Raw genomic sequence first — 13,855 nt, 5'->3', positions numbered from 1 at the left:
TGACTGTAAAACATACACCTGCGAAATTTGGTGGCAGTCAACTTTACCACACAGTGGAATTCTTAACCCAGAATCTTAGCAAACATAAGAAACTACAAAATAAAAACCTAATGATTCTATGGCCAGGTGTTTACTGCCAAAGTCCTAAAACCTTTTAGTAAAAAAAGTCCACCTGACTCATTGTAATTATAGTAGCCAGCGATCCAGCAAATAAAAAACTTTACAGTACAGCTACATAACTAAATTGCAGATGGCCCAACTTACACAAAGTCTCAGTTTAGTGTTGCCCCATTTCTCATGGTTTTGTTTTAGTTATTATTGGTACTCAAATTCTCATTGAGCACCACAAACTCGTTTTAACATCAGTTATGCGCTTGTACCACAATGCAGCCTGAGGTCTCACAAGGCAGCCATGACGTACAAGGCTCCAAACTGCTGGACAGAGCTGCTATCCATCTTGACCACAACAGGGGCCTCCAGTACCCAGACCCCTGCATTGCTCCTTTAGTTGTAAGCCAAAATTAAAGCCATGATAGAATGCCAGTCACGAGGATACTCTGCAGCCAGGAGGGGGAAGGACCAGCCGCCAACCAAGAGGAGCAGCTCCACCTAATAATGACCCATGGACGCCAGGGGTGGCAGCCTCCAACAAGAAGGGGCACAACAGCCACTAAAAAAGACATCGCCAGCCAGCAATCATGAAGCAGTTAGGATTAATCAACAATCCCAACAGGATGCCTGAAGCCCAATGAGTAATGGCCCACCAATGCAAACATCAAGATCTGGCATCCTAAGGTACACACTTTCTACTAAGAAAGAGGAGGAAGGGAGTGATTCCTTGCAGAACTCGAAACCCAGCCTAGGAAAGTGGGAAAAAAGGATCCCAACCCCACATCAAATTCAATTAATTTACCCCCTTTCACACACCAAATCCCACGTCCACTTGGCTGAGAAGATTCTTCTTGAAACCACTGCCTGCTGATATCAGCTAACCAAATTGAAACCTGCACAAAACAAAGACATAAAATCAAACAAGGCCCAAGTTAACAACATAACTGGAGCTGAAGGGATGTGGAGATGGTCCTTACAGAATTTAACAAGAGCCAAATAAACTCCTGTCAACATTTTGTTCTTGGAAATAACATCATAGTGCAAGCTTTCAAATTACCATTGTCAGAATTACATAATCTGCATTTATTGAATTTTGAATTCTATCATCAATTTAATAATTAGGACTTTCATGGACTCAAATGATTTAAAAAAGGGTCCAAATAAACTTAAAATGACTAGAGGCAACACCTGACCATGCAAGTGGCCAAGTTTCAGGAAACCAACAGAGGTTAGACAAAAAACAGCTGAGCTAAAATTAACATTTTATCAACAAAAACAGTCAACTCTTCTCTTGTCCAGAAAACATGAACAGGGAAATTTCTTCACCCGGAGAGTGGTGAGCCTGGAAATTCTCTGTCACAGACAATGATTGAAGACAAAACATTGAACGTATTCAAGAATAAGTTAGATAATCCTTAAGGCTAAAGGAATCAAAGCAAATGGTGAGAAAGAAGGAACAGGGTACTGAGTTGGATGATCAGTCATGATCAGGCTCGAAAGGAAAATGGCCTACTCCATTCCCTATTATCTGTGTTTCTATGTTTGCATGGCTGATCTAATACGTGCCATCATGACACCTTTTCACATGTTGAAAATGAAGACGACCTGTAATTATGAAAGCTGGAAAACAAAGATAACTCCAGCAAATGGAATATACAATCAGCTGCTATTTCTTTGAATTACTTTCAGCAGAGAATCAAATGATGGATTTTTGACTGCAGAACAGAAACAGGCTGGAAAAGGCTCAACACCAACTAAACAACCATGGTCTCAGGTAAAACATTATGACTCAACGACACTCTAAGCAGTTTAGACTGTACCCTCATTTGTTGTGGACACGAAATCTTTTTAACTTTGTACCTGTGTACGAATGTGTGAGTGGTATATGTGAATTCACAGAGGCTGTACACTTGACATCATATTTCTATTGCTTTCGTGGCGTTATCAGATTTGAAAAGTGCTCTCTCACTCAAGAAATCTTTGTAATTGGCTGCTTATTGTTTCAGCAAAAATAGTAAATTACATTTTAATTGAAGAAAGGTATAGTCATGAGGTAAAAAGAACATCAATCTTAGTTGCAACCAACTACAGAAGTTGAAGAGGAGAGCCGGCACACCCCTCTTCAGCCAGTGCTAACACTATATACTGTAATATGTTTAATTCCCTGATTTGAGTCTGAGAAAGCGAGTACAATTTTTTTATAAGACAATTTTAATCCAAACTACCCTAAGCATTTAAATAAATTTCAAATACCTTAAAGCATTCTACCACAACAAAGCTCAACTCAACTAAGAAATTGCACATTGCCATTGAGTAAGTTTTTCATACTTATGCATTCAAATTATTTTCAATGCTGACAGACGCTGGCAAAAAGAATAATCATTTTAATCCAAATAAATAAATGATAAATAAGGCAAATAAATATTATTGAAACCAATAAAACCAAAAAAACATTCGGCACAAATAAAATTTTGCTGTTTAGCACAAATCTTATGCTAAATTATTTAAGAAACTCTTCTTTCCTCCATTTAAAATACGCAAATATTCCAGAAGTGAACCTGCTTACAAGCTTTGCTTCAGCAAATTAAGCCATCTTTGTTCAAAGTTGAGACCACAATAATGGATAATAATTTATTATGCATAGTTTGCCTGGAGAAACATGGGAACACCTGAGATAACAGATTGAGTGTGAAATAGAAGTGTTAATTTGAAGTAATCTAAAAACGGTATCAATGATTTTGTAAAAAAAACTATAGATTCCACTGAGGTCAGCTGAAAAATTGTGGACACAATAGCAGATTCTAATTAAGACCATCTAGTCTCAAAATTAAGTTTACCATTCTTTTAAGCAAACAGAACTTCAGCTTCGACATATGAAATACTACATAAACGGGCACCTTGGACACAAAAATGTCACATTGTATTTGTCAGACTTAAGAGACAGATCAGACTGTTCCAACCTCTAAAAACTGCTGCCTGAAAACCCAAGTGAAATGAATCAATGCCCTATTAATTACTCAGACCTAGTCAACAGATAATAAATAAAATCAACTAAGAATTGTAAAAGATAGATATATTTATTAATGCAACCACTGAGTGCAACATGCATCATAGGTTTCAGTGACTATACATTTGGGTGAATCAGTAGCAGAGGACATTGGGTGTAAAGCTGTGGCAGAATAAATTATGTCCTTACAACAGCTGTCATTTCAACTTCATGAGAGGCTGATTTATGGGCAAATTCAGGATAAGTTTAAATGTATACCTGAAATTTAAAAATAGTGTACATCATTGCAATACCAACAATTTCATTCTTCTCAAACTGGGATAAAAACGCAACTTTGAGTCTTGTGCCCTTCTGCTGATTCTTATTCCTAATGCCCATCCCGTGCGTTTGTTTAGCAGGATTATTTAAAATCTGCACAGTTAAAATATAAATCCTACAGATACCGGGCTTTCTCTCATTCACCATGTACCTGAGTTAAGCAATTTAAGCAACTATTTCTCTATTTTACAGAGACCTAACCATATGCCAAGTCATCACAAAACTGCCTGAACTGTAAGAAATTTCTCAAAAAAGTAGTATGACAGCTGTGTAAAATAAGAATCAATCCTGGAAATCAAGCTCCTGTCAAAATATAACAATATGAAATATAAATCTAATATTATCACAAGAATCTTCAATAGGTAGCAACTACAACAGGCATAGACCACAAAAGTTCACAAAACATACATATTAAACCTATAAATACTACTCACAATGTCTATCCTTCATTCCCATGTTTAAAATCTACAAAACTGTTAATTTTTGAATGAATTTATACATAGTAAAAGACTCAAGACATCCCAAGAATGGAAGAAACAGGATACAAGATACTACTGCATTAAAAACAAAGTATAAAAATAAGATGTGTTCAGTAATTCATATTTGATGGACAATAAAATCATTAAAGCAAAATCTCACGAGATGGGTCTCAAGACTGTTACAATTATGAAACTCTGCAGAGGAACCAGACTTTCCCATGGCCCATAAAGTTACAAAGAGAACTGTCAGAGGAATGAAGACATCAAATAAACTGTTTCACAGAAAGGCTCAGTAGTTTAGACATATGGCAATACACTATTTCACACAATTCCTATGAGTACCAACATATGTGACAACACCTGTCTTAATTAATCAGAACACTCCTGGGACTTTGCATATTTCCACAGGCACAGCACCTCAGACATTCCTACACACTCCAGAACTGGTACAATTTAAGTTGTCATTCTTACATTTATCAAAGGTATCATATACAGCTGAGTCTGGTCTCCTCGCTAAAACATTTCAAACAAGCTTTTCTAACAAAATCTGGCATGTTTTTAATTGGTGACCTGGGTAATGTTTATGTACAAAAATACCTTAGATCATTACAGTTGAACTTAGGTTAATAATCACCAAACACATCCTCACATTTTAAACAAAACTGGAATAAATATTTGAAGCAAAGGGGTATACAAGGCCATGAGGAAAGGGCAGGGCTGTTAGATGTATTTTGGGCTGCAGAGTATCAACACAAACAAGATAGGCCAAATGACTTCCTTTTGTGCTGTCATGGTTCTAACTATTCTCCAAAGCAAGTTATTGCTATAACTAATTAGTGCACTATTCGCGGTCACATTCCAGTGATGAAACGTTGTCAAAAATCAACTGATGGTGGCCGCCACAAAATCAAGCCTGTGAGCATAAATTTGTACACTTCCCAAGGGATTCAAACTAAGGCAGATTTGGAAGCAGTATAGCAAATAAATCTGCTGGAATAAACAGCATAGCAAATAATGGAACAGCTCTATGGAGATCTGTCAGATCATAATGTCACAGCAAATCTACCATCAACATGTATTTAAGAATAGCTCTCTGCTGGGGAGCTATTGACCTGCAACCTATTGAAATTCTCATTAACAATTATTATCTTGCTACATTATGGAAGTTATTCTAGGTCCTTGCAACTGTCTCAACAGCAGCAATACAAAAGTTATTTCAAAAGTATGTCTACAGAGTCACCATCCCCCTCACCCTAACAGCCTCATTACCAAATAATTTATAAAATTTATAGCTGGTCCCACCCTTTTGGAGCAGGGAATCAGACCCACACGGCATAATCATTAAGTGGGATACAATTAAAATCCGAGCTTAGCATAAACAAAACTATGTCCATTGAATATCAAAAATCAATATGCTCCTCCTATCATGCTGTCTCTTTTGTACATTTGGCATGGTACACTCTGATCATCTGCATCCTCATCTTCTGTCTTGTTTGTTGTATAACATTATGGACACTGCTGCTTTTTTCAAACCCTCTCTGTACCTGCTCATACATCTGTAACCTTGCTGCATCTTTTTCAAAAATCCCCAGATCAAGAGACTGCTTTTCGACTGTACAATTTATGTTATAATGATGTTGCAGTATATTACACAATTAAGGAGAAACTTTCAACTTCCCTGGGACTTGACAGCCATAGGGCCAGGTCTAGCATTTGACAAAGTACCACATCAAAGGTTACCACACAAAATAACAGCATACAATGCAGGGAGTAACATAGTTATAGGATTGGTTAATTAGCAGAAAGTAGAGATAATAAATAATACAAAGAACTACAGACACAGACAATCTGAAACAAAAAACAGAAATTGCTGGAGAAAACTCAGCAGATCTGGCTGCATCTGTGGACTGACAGTAGAATTGACGTTTCAAGTCTAGTGACCATTCTTCAGACCCTTCTGAAGAAGGGTCACCGGACTCCAAATGTTAACTCTGCTTTCTCTCCACAGATGCTGTCAGACCTGTTGAGTTTCTGCGCAATTTCTATTTTTGTTATAAGAAAATCTTTGCTGTAACTGCCATAGGGATCAGTGTTGGGTCCTCAAATATTTACAACATGTGTGAATGACTTGGATGAAAGGAAAAAATGAACAGTGGCTCAAATTTATTTTCCTACCTATCGTGATGTCATTGTAAGTTGTAAAGTGGAGATAGGTAGCCTGTAAAGTGTTAAATGAGTGGCCAAACATTTGACACATGGAGTATAATGTGGGTAATTATGAACTTGTCCATTTTGACAGGAAGAATAGAAAAGCAATTTACTATTTAAATAGAGACACACTACAGGACGCAGTGGTACAGAGCAATCTGAGTGTCCTGATACATGAATCACAAAAACTTAGTCGGCAGGTATATCAAGAGGGAAGGCAAATTAAATATTGTCATTTATTGCAAGGGAATGGAATACAAAAGTAGGGCATTTTGCTGCAGTTTTACAGGACTTGGTGAGAGCCTATCTACAGTCCTGTAGACAGTTTTGGTCCTCATATTTTAATAAAATATATAACTGTTTTAGAAGCAGTTCTGAGAAGGATCACACGTCTCATGAAGGAACGTTGAACAGGTTAGACATTTGCCCAGTGCAGTTCTGAAGAATAAGGGTGATCTTATTGAAATAGATAAGATCTTTAGGGAACTAGATATCTGGAGGTTAAAACTAGAGACATGGTTTAAGAATAAGAGATCTCCCTTTTGAGACAAAAGTGAAGCGAAATGTTTTCTCTCATAGGGCTGTTAGGCTCTGGAATTCTGTTCTCACTAGCGCACACTGGGTCTTTACATTTATTGCAGCATACTTAGAGAGATTTCTTGGTAGGCAAGGGAGTCAAAGATTATGGGTTCCAGATAAGAAAGAGGATCTACGACCACAACCAAGTCAGCCAGGATCTTATTGAACAGTGGAGCAGGTTTAAAGGGCCAAATGGCCTACTCCTGTTCCCTGGTCCTATGTTGCTAATGTCTGCCTTTAGTTCTCAGAATTCTCAATACCCTTTCCCTAGTGATTAAGTTCTTCTTTATCTGTCACTTAATAATTTTTAATTATTTTTAGGATATTAATAGTGTTTCTCAATGCAAAATATGTACTCAATTCTTCACCCTTTCCTTAATTTAAAAGCATAAGACCTAGGAGGAGGAATAGGTCATTCAACCCCTCAGGTCTGATCCGCCATTTAATACAATCATGGCTGATCTCGTCTCACTTCAACTCCACTTTGTGGCCCACTGTCCAGAACCGTTCAATCCATTATTAATTAAAAATCTGTCGATCTCCTCTGTAAATTTACTCAATGTCTTGACATTCACCACACTCTATGGTAGTAAATTTCATATTCACAACCTTTGAGAAAAGTAATTTCTAATCTTTTTTTATTGATTCACGGGATGAGGGGGTCACTGGCCAGGCTAGCATTTATTGCCCATACCTAGTTGCCCAGAGGGCAGTTAAGCGTCAACCACATTGGCTGTGGGTCTAGAATCACATGTGGAACAAAGAACAATACAGCGCAGGAACAGGCTCTTCAGCCCTCCAGGCCTGCATTGACACATTTTGCCCTCCCATACTAAAACCATCTTCACTTACAGGATCTGTATCCCTCCATTCCCTTCCTATTTATGTATTCGTCCAAGTGCTTCTTGAATGTTGGTATTGTGCCTGCTTCCACCACCTCCTCTGGCAGCGAGTTCCAGGTACTCACTACCCTTTGTGTGAAAAAACTGCGTCGCACATCTCTTCTAAACTAAAAACCCCTACCTCCGCACCTTGAACCAGTGTCCCCTAGTAATTGACCCCTCCACCCTGCCAAAAAGCCTCATACTTTCCACTTTATCCATGCAATTCACAATCTTATAAACTTCTATCAGGTCACCCTGCAATCTCCTGCATTCCAGTCGAAACAAACCCAGTCTATCCAACCTTTCTTCATAGCTAAGGTCCCCCATACCAGGCAGCATCCTGGTAAACTTTTTTGGCACCCTCTCCAAAGCATCAACATCCTTCTGGCACTGTGGTGACCAGAACTGTATGCAATATTCCAAGTGTGGTCTAACTAAAGTTCTATAAAGCTATAGTCCAGATGATGTAAGCATTACAGATTTCCTTCCCAGAGGGCATTAGTGAACCAGACAGGTTTTTCCTGACAATGGACTCATAGTCATCATCAGACTCTTAATCCCAGTTTTTTTTTTATTGAATTCAAATTCTACCATTTACCGTGGTGGAATTTGAACTAGGGTCCCAGAATATTATCTGGGTCTCTGAATTAACAGGCCAGCAATAATACCACTAGGCCATTACCTCCCTCTATCCTTTGTCTTTATCTACTACCCTTTATCCTAAAACTTGACCTCTCATTCTAGATTGCCCCACCTAAGGAAGTTTCTTTTCTACATCTACTTTGTTAATCTTATACACTTCAATGAGCTTTCTTCTCATTCTTCTAAACTCCAGGGAGTATAGGCCTAAACTGCTCACTCTCTCTTCATACGACAAACCCTCATCTCTGGAATCAATCTGGTGAATCGCCTCCAATGCAACTACATCCCTCCATTAATAATTCCCCAACCAGGCTTGGACACTGGAGGACCAGTACTCACTTTACTTATTATTTTCCTTTTTAAGTACTTTATCTCATGCTCTAATTTCTCCCTTTCTTCAGGCTTCATTTGCTGTTTTTTTTAATAAACTGTCCAATCCTCTGACTTGATACTAATTGTTACAGAATTGTATGTCTTGTTTAGATTTGAAAATACCTTTAACTTCCTTAGTTAGCAACTGACGGTATGTTCTTCCCTCAATTTTTCATCCTCATTCTAATGCACATCTGTTGAGTGTTATGACACATTTCCTCAAAGTCCAAAATTACATCTTTATCAACCTCTCCATTAACCAAATTTCCCAGTTCATTTTAGCCAGCTGTCTTCATGATTTCATTATTAACCTTATTTAAATTTAATTAAACTCTGGTCTGAGACCCACTGTGCGGTCCCTGAAACTACATGCAAAATTAAAATCATGTTTCGGTCCCTGTTACGTCAGGGTGCTTTTACTTAAGTTATTAATTAATCCTGTCTCCTAGCCAGGTTTAGGATAGTCTGATCTCCAGTTGACTCTAGAACTTACTACTCTTAAGAAAGTGTCCCAAAGATACTATAAACTAAACTTCCAGGCTACCTTTGCCAATTTCATACATCAAACTACAAGGAGTTTAAATCAGACTTCCCTAAGTATCTATTATTTCTTCCTGTATACCTCATCCCACTGTCGTTATTGTTAGGGGCCCTATTAAATTCTCCAAGTGATTTCCTGACTTTGCTATTCCTAACCTCTACACAAAATATATGTCGACTCAATTCACAAGTGTCTCCAAATATAAAGTTATTGGTTTCATATTAAGCTCTTGTCACAGTTTTCCCTTCATTATCTCTGCAACATTCTCCAGTCTAGCAGCCATCCCATAACTCATCATTCTTTAACTTGGACCTTTTGCACGATCCTTCATTCATTCAACCATTTGAGCTGCGCCTTCAATTGTCGAGGGTCAAAGTTTAAAATTTGCTCCCTACACTTCAAATTTCTCCTTCTCTCTCTACCTACTTTCAAGGCCCTCCTTCAAACCCACAATCTGACTGAGCATTTGGCCGCATATTTTATCATCTTTGGCTCAGCAGCCATAATCACAATGTTCTTTGTGCATGCTTGCTGTTTGCAAACTGCTGCATTTCAACATTACAACAGTGACAACAGTTTTGAGGTACTTCACTGTAAGGTCATTTAGGACATCCCTGGATCATAATAAAGGTGCCAAAGGTGTCGTGTATTGTGTTCAGCTTGTTGCCTATGGTTCAGCGAAAAGCACTTTCACTTCTGAATCATATAGTTGCAGACTGAAATCCCTCTACAGGATTTGAACAAGAAAATCAAGGCTGACTGTTACACGTATTATTAAAGAATGGTTGTATTGTTGGATGTGCCGTCTTTCAGATGAAATGTTAAACTGAGTTCCCTAGTCCCCACTGCCCTTTCAGGCTTATGAAAAAGATTTTATGCACTACTTAGAAGAGTAGAAAGTTATCCCTGCATCCAGGTAAAAATTTATCCCTCAGCCAGAATCAAAAAAAATGTTTTATAGTCATTATCATATTGCTGTTTTTGGTATATTGCTGTGTGAGAATTAACTGCCATTTTTCCACACAGGAACAGTGACAGCATTACAAATAGCATCTAATTGACTATAAAGCATTTTTAAGCATTTCATGAAAACTGTAATACAAATGCAATTTATTTTGATTTCTATTTTGGTCTTTAATTTATCTGTGTTACAGGGGCCATATAACACGTTGTTCTTGTATATAATGTGAAACATTAAGACTAGCTTTCAAAACAATTTTTTTAAAACAGTAGACGGTTAAGGACTTAACGCAGGTAAACTATTAGAGCGAGGCCAGATTTTAGACACGTGCTTGTTAATTTATGTTGCTATTACCTGAGTTTGAAGATTGCGGTCAGTTCAGGCATACTTACTCACCTGCTTGTTTCGGATTTCTTTTTTGGTTCATTTCCATTTGCTCTACCAGAGTTCTCATTTTATGAACTAACACTAATTACAGAGCATTTAAATTTGATGTCAACACTTATGTTTCAGTTTGTTATTGTGGTAGCAAGTACAGTTGCTATGTTACACACGCGGGAATGTATGGACTGAACAGCTCAAGTGGCAAACCCTGATTGTTCCATTTCCTGCATTTAACTGCCCATTTTTGTTTCCCTTGAAAGACTGTGGGAGTAAATAGACACTCAGCCTGATTTGCAAGAAAATTTTAGCCATACATCAAGTGGTTTCATTCAATATACTTCAGGGAATGTCTTACAAAGCCAAAAACAAAGTTATAAATACCCATGTAACAAGTAAATCATAACTTGAGAGGAAGGGCTGCATTTTCCTGTAGCATTGAAAGTCAGGATTCCTGTATCCTATCCATATTGTAAAACTGTCCTTTGTCATTTAAACATTCTACAGCATAAATGTAATATAATTTCTGGCTAGACCTTACCATCTCTCGATTGTTACTTGTGAAATAGAATTAATTGAGACAGTGCTCACTTCAATATTACTACATCAGAAATAATCTTTTGGAGTACTTACATCTGCTGTGACAAATCTAACTTAATTTAGACTTTTTTAGTCAAAATAACTGCACATCAGATTTTTTTTTAAAAAATGTAGTTATAAATGAAACGTATTTTAAAACACGTCAGTTATTTCGGAAGTTTCAGTACGTTGTCTTTACTAGTTAAGGTGCCCTAACATGTTTCAGCCATTGCAAAACACTTACTTTTATGGGAGCCGTGCTGAACTTAACTTTCCTTTTCGTTGGAATATTATCTTCATCGGATAATCCTTTTACTTCTGTGCATTCCACATTTGGGTCATAATTATCTCCATCGCTATCCACTTGCTCCTCTGAGTCCTCATAAGTGTGCTCCCAACCAGCGTCATCTCCTGACTCCACACTGCAGCCCTTAGCCTCCACATTTTGAATTTTAGATTCGGTTCTGGGATATTCCAAACCGTCGGTTTTGTCAACTGATCGATTTGTGACTGGAATCCCAGAATGTTCAGTTGTACTTTCCTCTGAGGAATTTTCGCTTGTTGTTGAACCTCGCTGACCTGAAGCTGTTCCAGTTGCAATCGCAGCGCTTTTCTGAAAATCTGAAGCAACACTGCTTTGATTTACGTCCATAGGAAGGTTTGTGTGTTTCTCTAAGTTATAACTACCTTCTGCAATGGATCCTTGTTCTTGCTGATTATCACGATGGTCCACACCAACGTGCGCTCCGGATTTAGTTTGCCTTTCGTCCATTGCACTGTTCTGGTTACAAGAAGGATCTGTTTTGACGGTCTCCGATGGAAATGTCGCATGGCTGGCAAAGTTTGGCTGTTTTTCATGTGTCTTCGGTGAACCTCCAGTATCCTCGTTTACAAAATAATTCTTGTATTCACCTTGAATAACGGATGTTTTCGAGTCTGGGGGTTGCTCCTCGTTCAGTCGTTCAATGGTTTTCGAGGAGCCGTGCAGCCCGCTTTCGCCCGCCGCCGGGTTTTGCTGCTCGGTGCTTTCGAAGACGGCACTGAGCTGGCTGACAGTGGGAGACAGGGATTCTGTCCTGGGGCTGGTGCTGTCCAGAGACTCGGTGCTACCCCTATGGGAGCGGGGCCCATCGATCGCCTGCAGCTCGTCCAGCAACTGGTCCTGGGAGCCCTTGCGCTCCCGTTTGGGGGAGCACTGGTGAGAAAGGGCCAGCGACTCGCGGCTGCTCTGCTCGAACAGTTTGCGTGTCTCAGAAAATTTGGAGTAGGTCGATGGCCCATCACGACTGGCTTCGATGCGACTCGTCCGATCGGCCAGCTTGACCCGGGGGCCGGCTGCGACGTCCGCCACATCCCGGGCTCGCACTCTCCGGTGCGGGGACGACGAAGTCCCTCGGGCTCCTTTGCTGCGGGCAGAAGACCCGTTGTCCTCGCCAGGCCCCATGCCCATCTGCATAAACAACATGTTCTTGATCCGGTTAACATTGGAGCCGTATTTCCTTCCCCGGGCTTGCAGCGGATTCTCGGTGCCTTCCCTCGCCTTTCCATCGCCTCCAGGGGCGGCCGCCGCCACCCCCGCGTTGCCGGCGCCTTTACTGAAGGTGCTTTTGAGAGCCTGGAACTCGGTCCGGTAAGCGTTGCGGTGCGGCGAGGCACTGCGGAGGGTCGATCTCTCTCCTGAAGCCTCCGTCTTCATCATGGTTTACAGTCGGCACCAGCCGAATGATGAAGATGTCTGAAAAAAAAGTTCCCCCCTCCTCCTTCCAAATAAATGCTGCAAGTTGCGGGGGGGGGGGGGGTTCTCTTACTCTCACACGGCCACTGTCACGCCGAGAGCTGGAGGAAGAGAAGCCCGGAGGCGCAGCGGCACAGGTGCCCATGAATCTAAGGCACAGCAGCTGCTGCCTGCGGACATGCTGGCCATGGGGTGAGGGGGAAGGAAGGGATCGAGGTGAGAACCGGCCCCGGATTCCGAGCCGCAGCTCTTTCGCTGGCGCCGCCGCAGCCGTTATTCCCGCAGCGGCTCGCGCTCCAACTGAAACAAAACGGCCGTGTACCGCGCGCCGACACGTCATCGCGTGGCCGAGCGTCAAACAGCGGAGACCGCAGGGCACAACCGCCGCGAGGGCGAGGGCAGCACGGATCCGGGGAGCAGAGGACGGACCACTTTTTAACAACATACATACACCGTGCAACCTTCATCGTCAGAAATCCTCCAGTCGCTCCTGACGCCAGTAGACTTATGTTCCGGCCGTGGAACCCTCCTGATGCTGACAACCTGTTCCAGTGTTTTTTTTTGCAGCGATTTGCTTTCAAATTTACATCAAATGCAATTTTCTTTCTTCGTGTTTTTTTCCCCTTATACAATTATTCGAGAGTTGCTTTCCCGACCTTCTCCCCACGAGCACTGACAACATCTGAAAGCACGATATTTCAGCACAAAAATAGGCCATTCAGTCAATGAAGACTGTGCTTGTTTGCTTCCACCTGTGTTCCAAAGAAAATACACATTATAAATCTATGGAAGTTGTTTGTTTTGACAAGTAGATAGATCAAAGGAATTGGCATAAAGTATGAGATTACTCTTAAAACAGTGAAGTTTCTTCATTAAAATATTTCAATACTTATTTCATGAAAACAAATTACATAAAGTATTACACACATACTGAGTTTCAATGCCTTTAGTATATTCATGGTAAAACGTGTCAATTTTATGTACTAGTTTCAATTCATGTACATTCTATATCTTTGTAGCAATTTTGTATTTTCTATGACAACAAGGTGCAGGGCTGG

General features: G+C 40.1%; 1 protein-coding gene across 3 annotated transcripts in view; it reads right to left on the bottom strand.

The window, feature by feature from the left end:
- Nucleotides 1–13,220, bottom strand: part of ppp1r9a (protein phosphatase 1, regulatory subunit 9A) — a 265,269-nt gene extending 252,049 nt beyond the window's left edge. For all 3 annotated transcript variants that reach the window (XM_048610696.1, XM_048610710.1, XM_048610703.1), the window contains exon 1: nt 11,307–13,220. In XM_048610696.1, coding sequence (XP_048466653.1) covers nt 11,307–12,761 — 1,455 coding nt within the window. In that variant the 5' untranslated portion in view covers nt 12,762–13,220. The remainder of the gene's footprint in view (nt 1–11,306) is intronic.
- Between the last annotated feature and the right edge of the window lie 635 nt (nt 13,221–13,855).

The sequence above is a fragment of the Rhincodon typus genome, chromosome 2 (assembly GCF_021869965.1).
Source record: "Rhincodon typus isolate 14 chromosome 2, sRhiTyp1.1, whole genome shotgun sequence".
NCBI classification, from domain to species: domain Eukaryota; kingdom Metazoa; phylum Chordata; class Chondrichthyes; order Orectolobiformes; family Rhincodontidae; genus Rhincodon; species Rhincodon typus.
The sequence above is the reverse complement of the archived record's forward strand: the minus strand, read 5'-3'. Positions and strand labels throughout refer to the sequence as shown.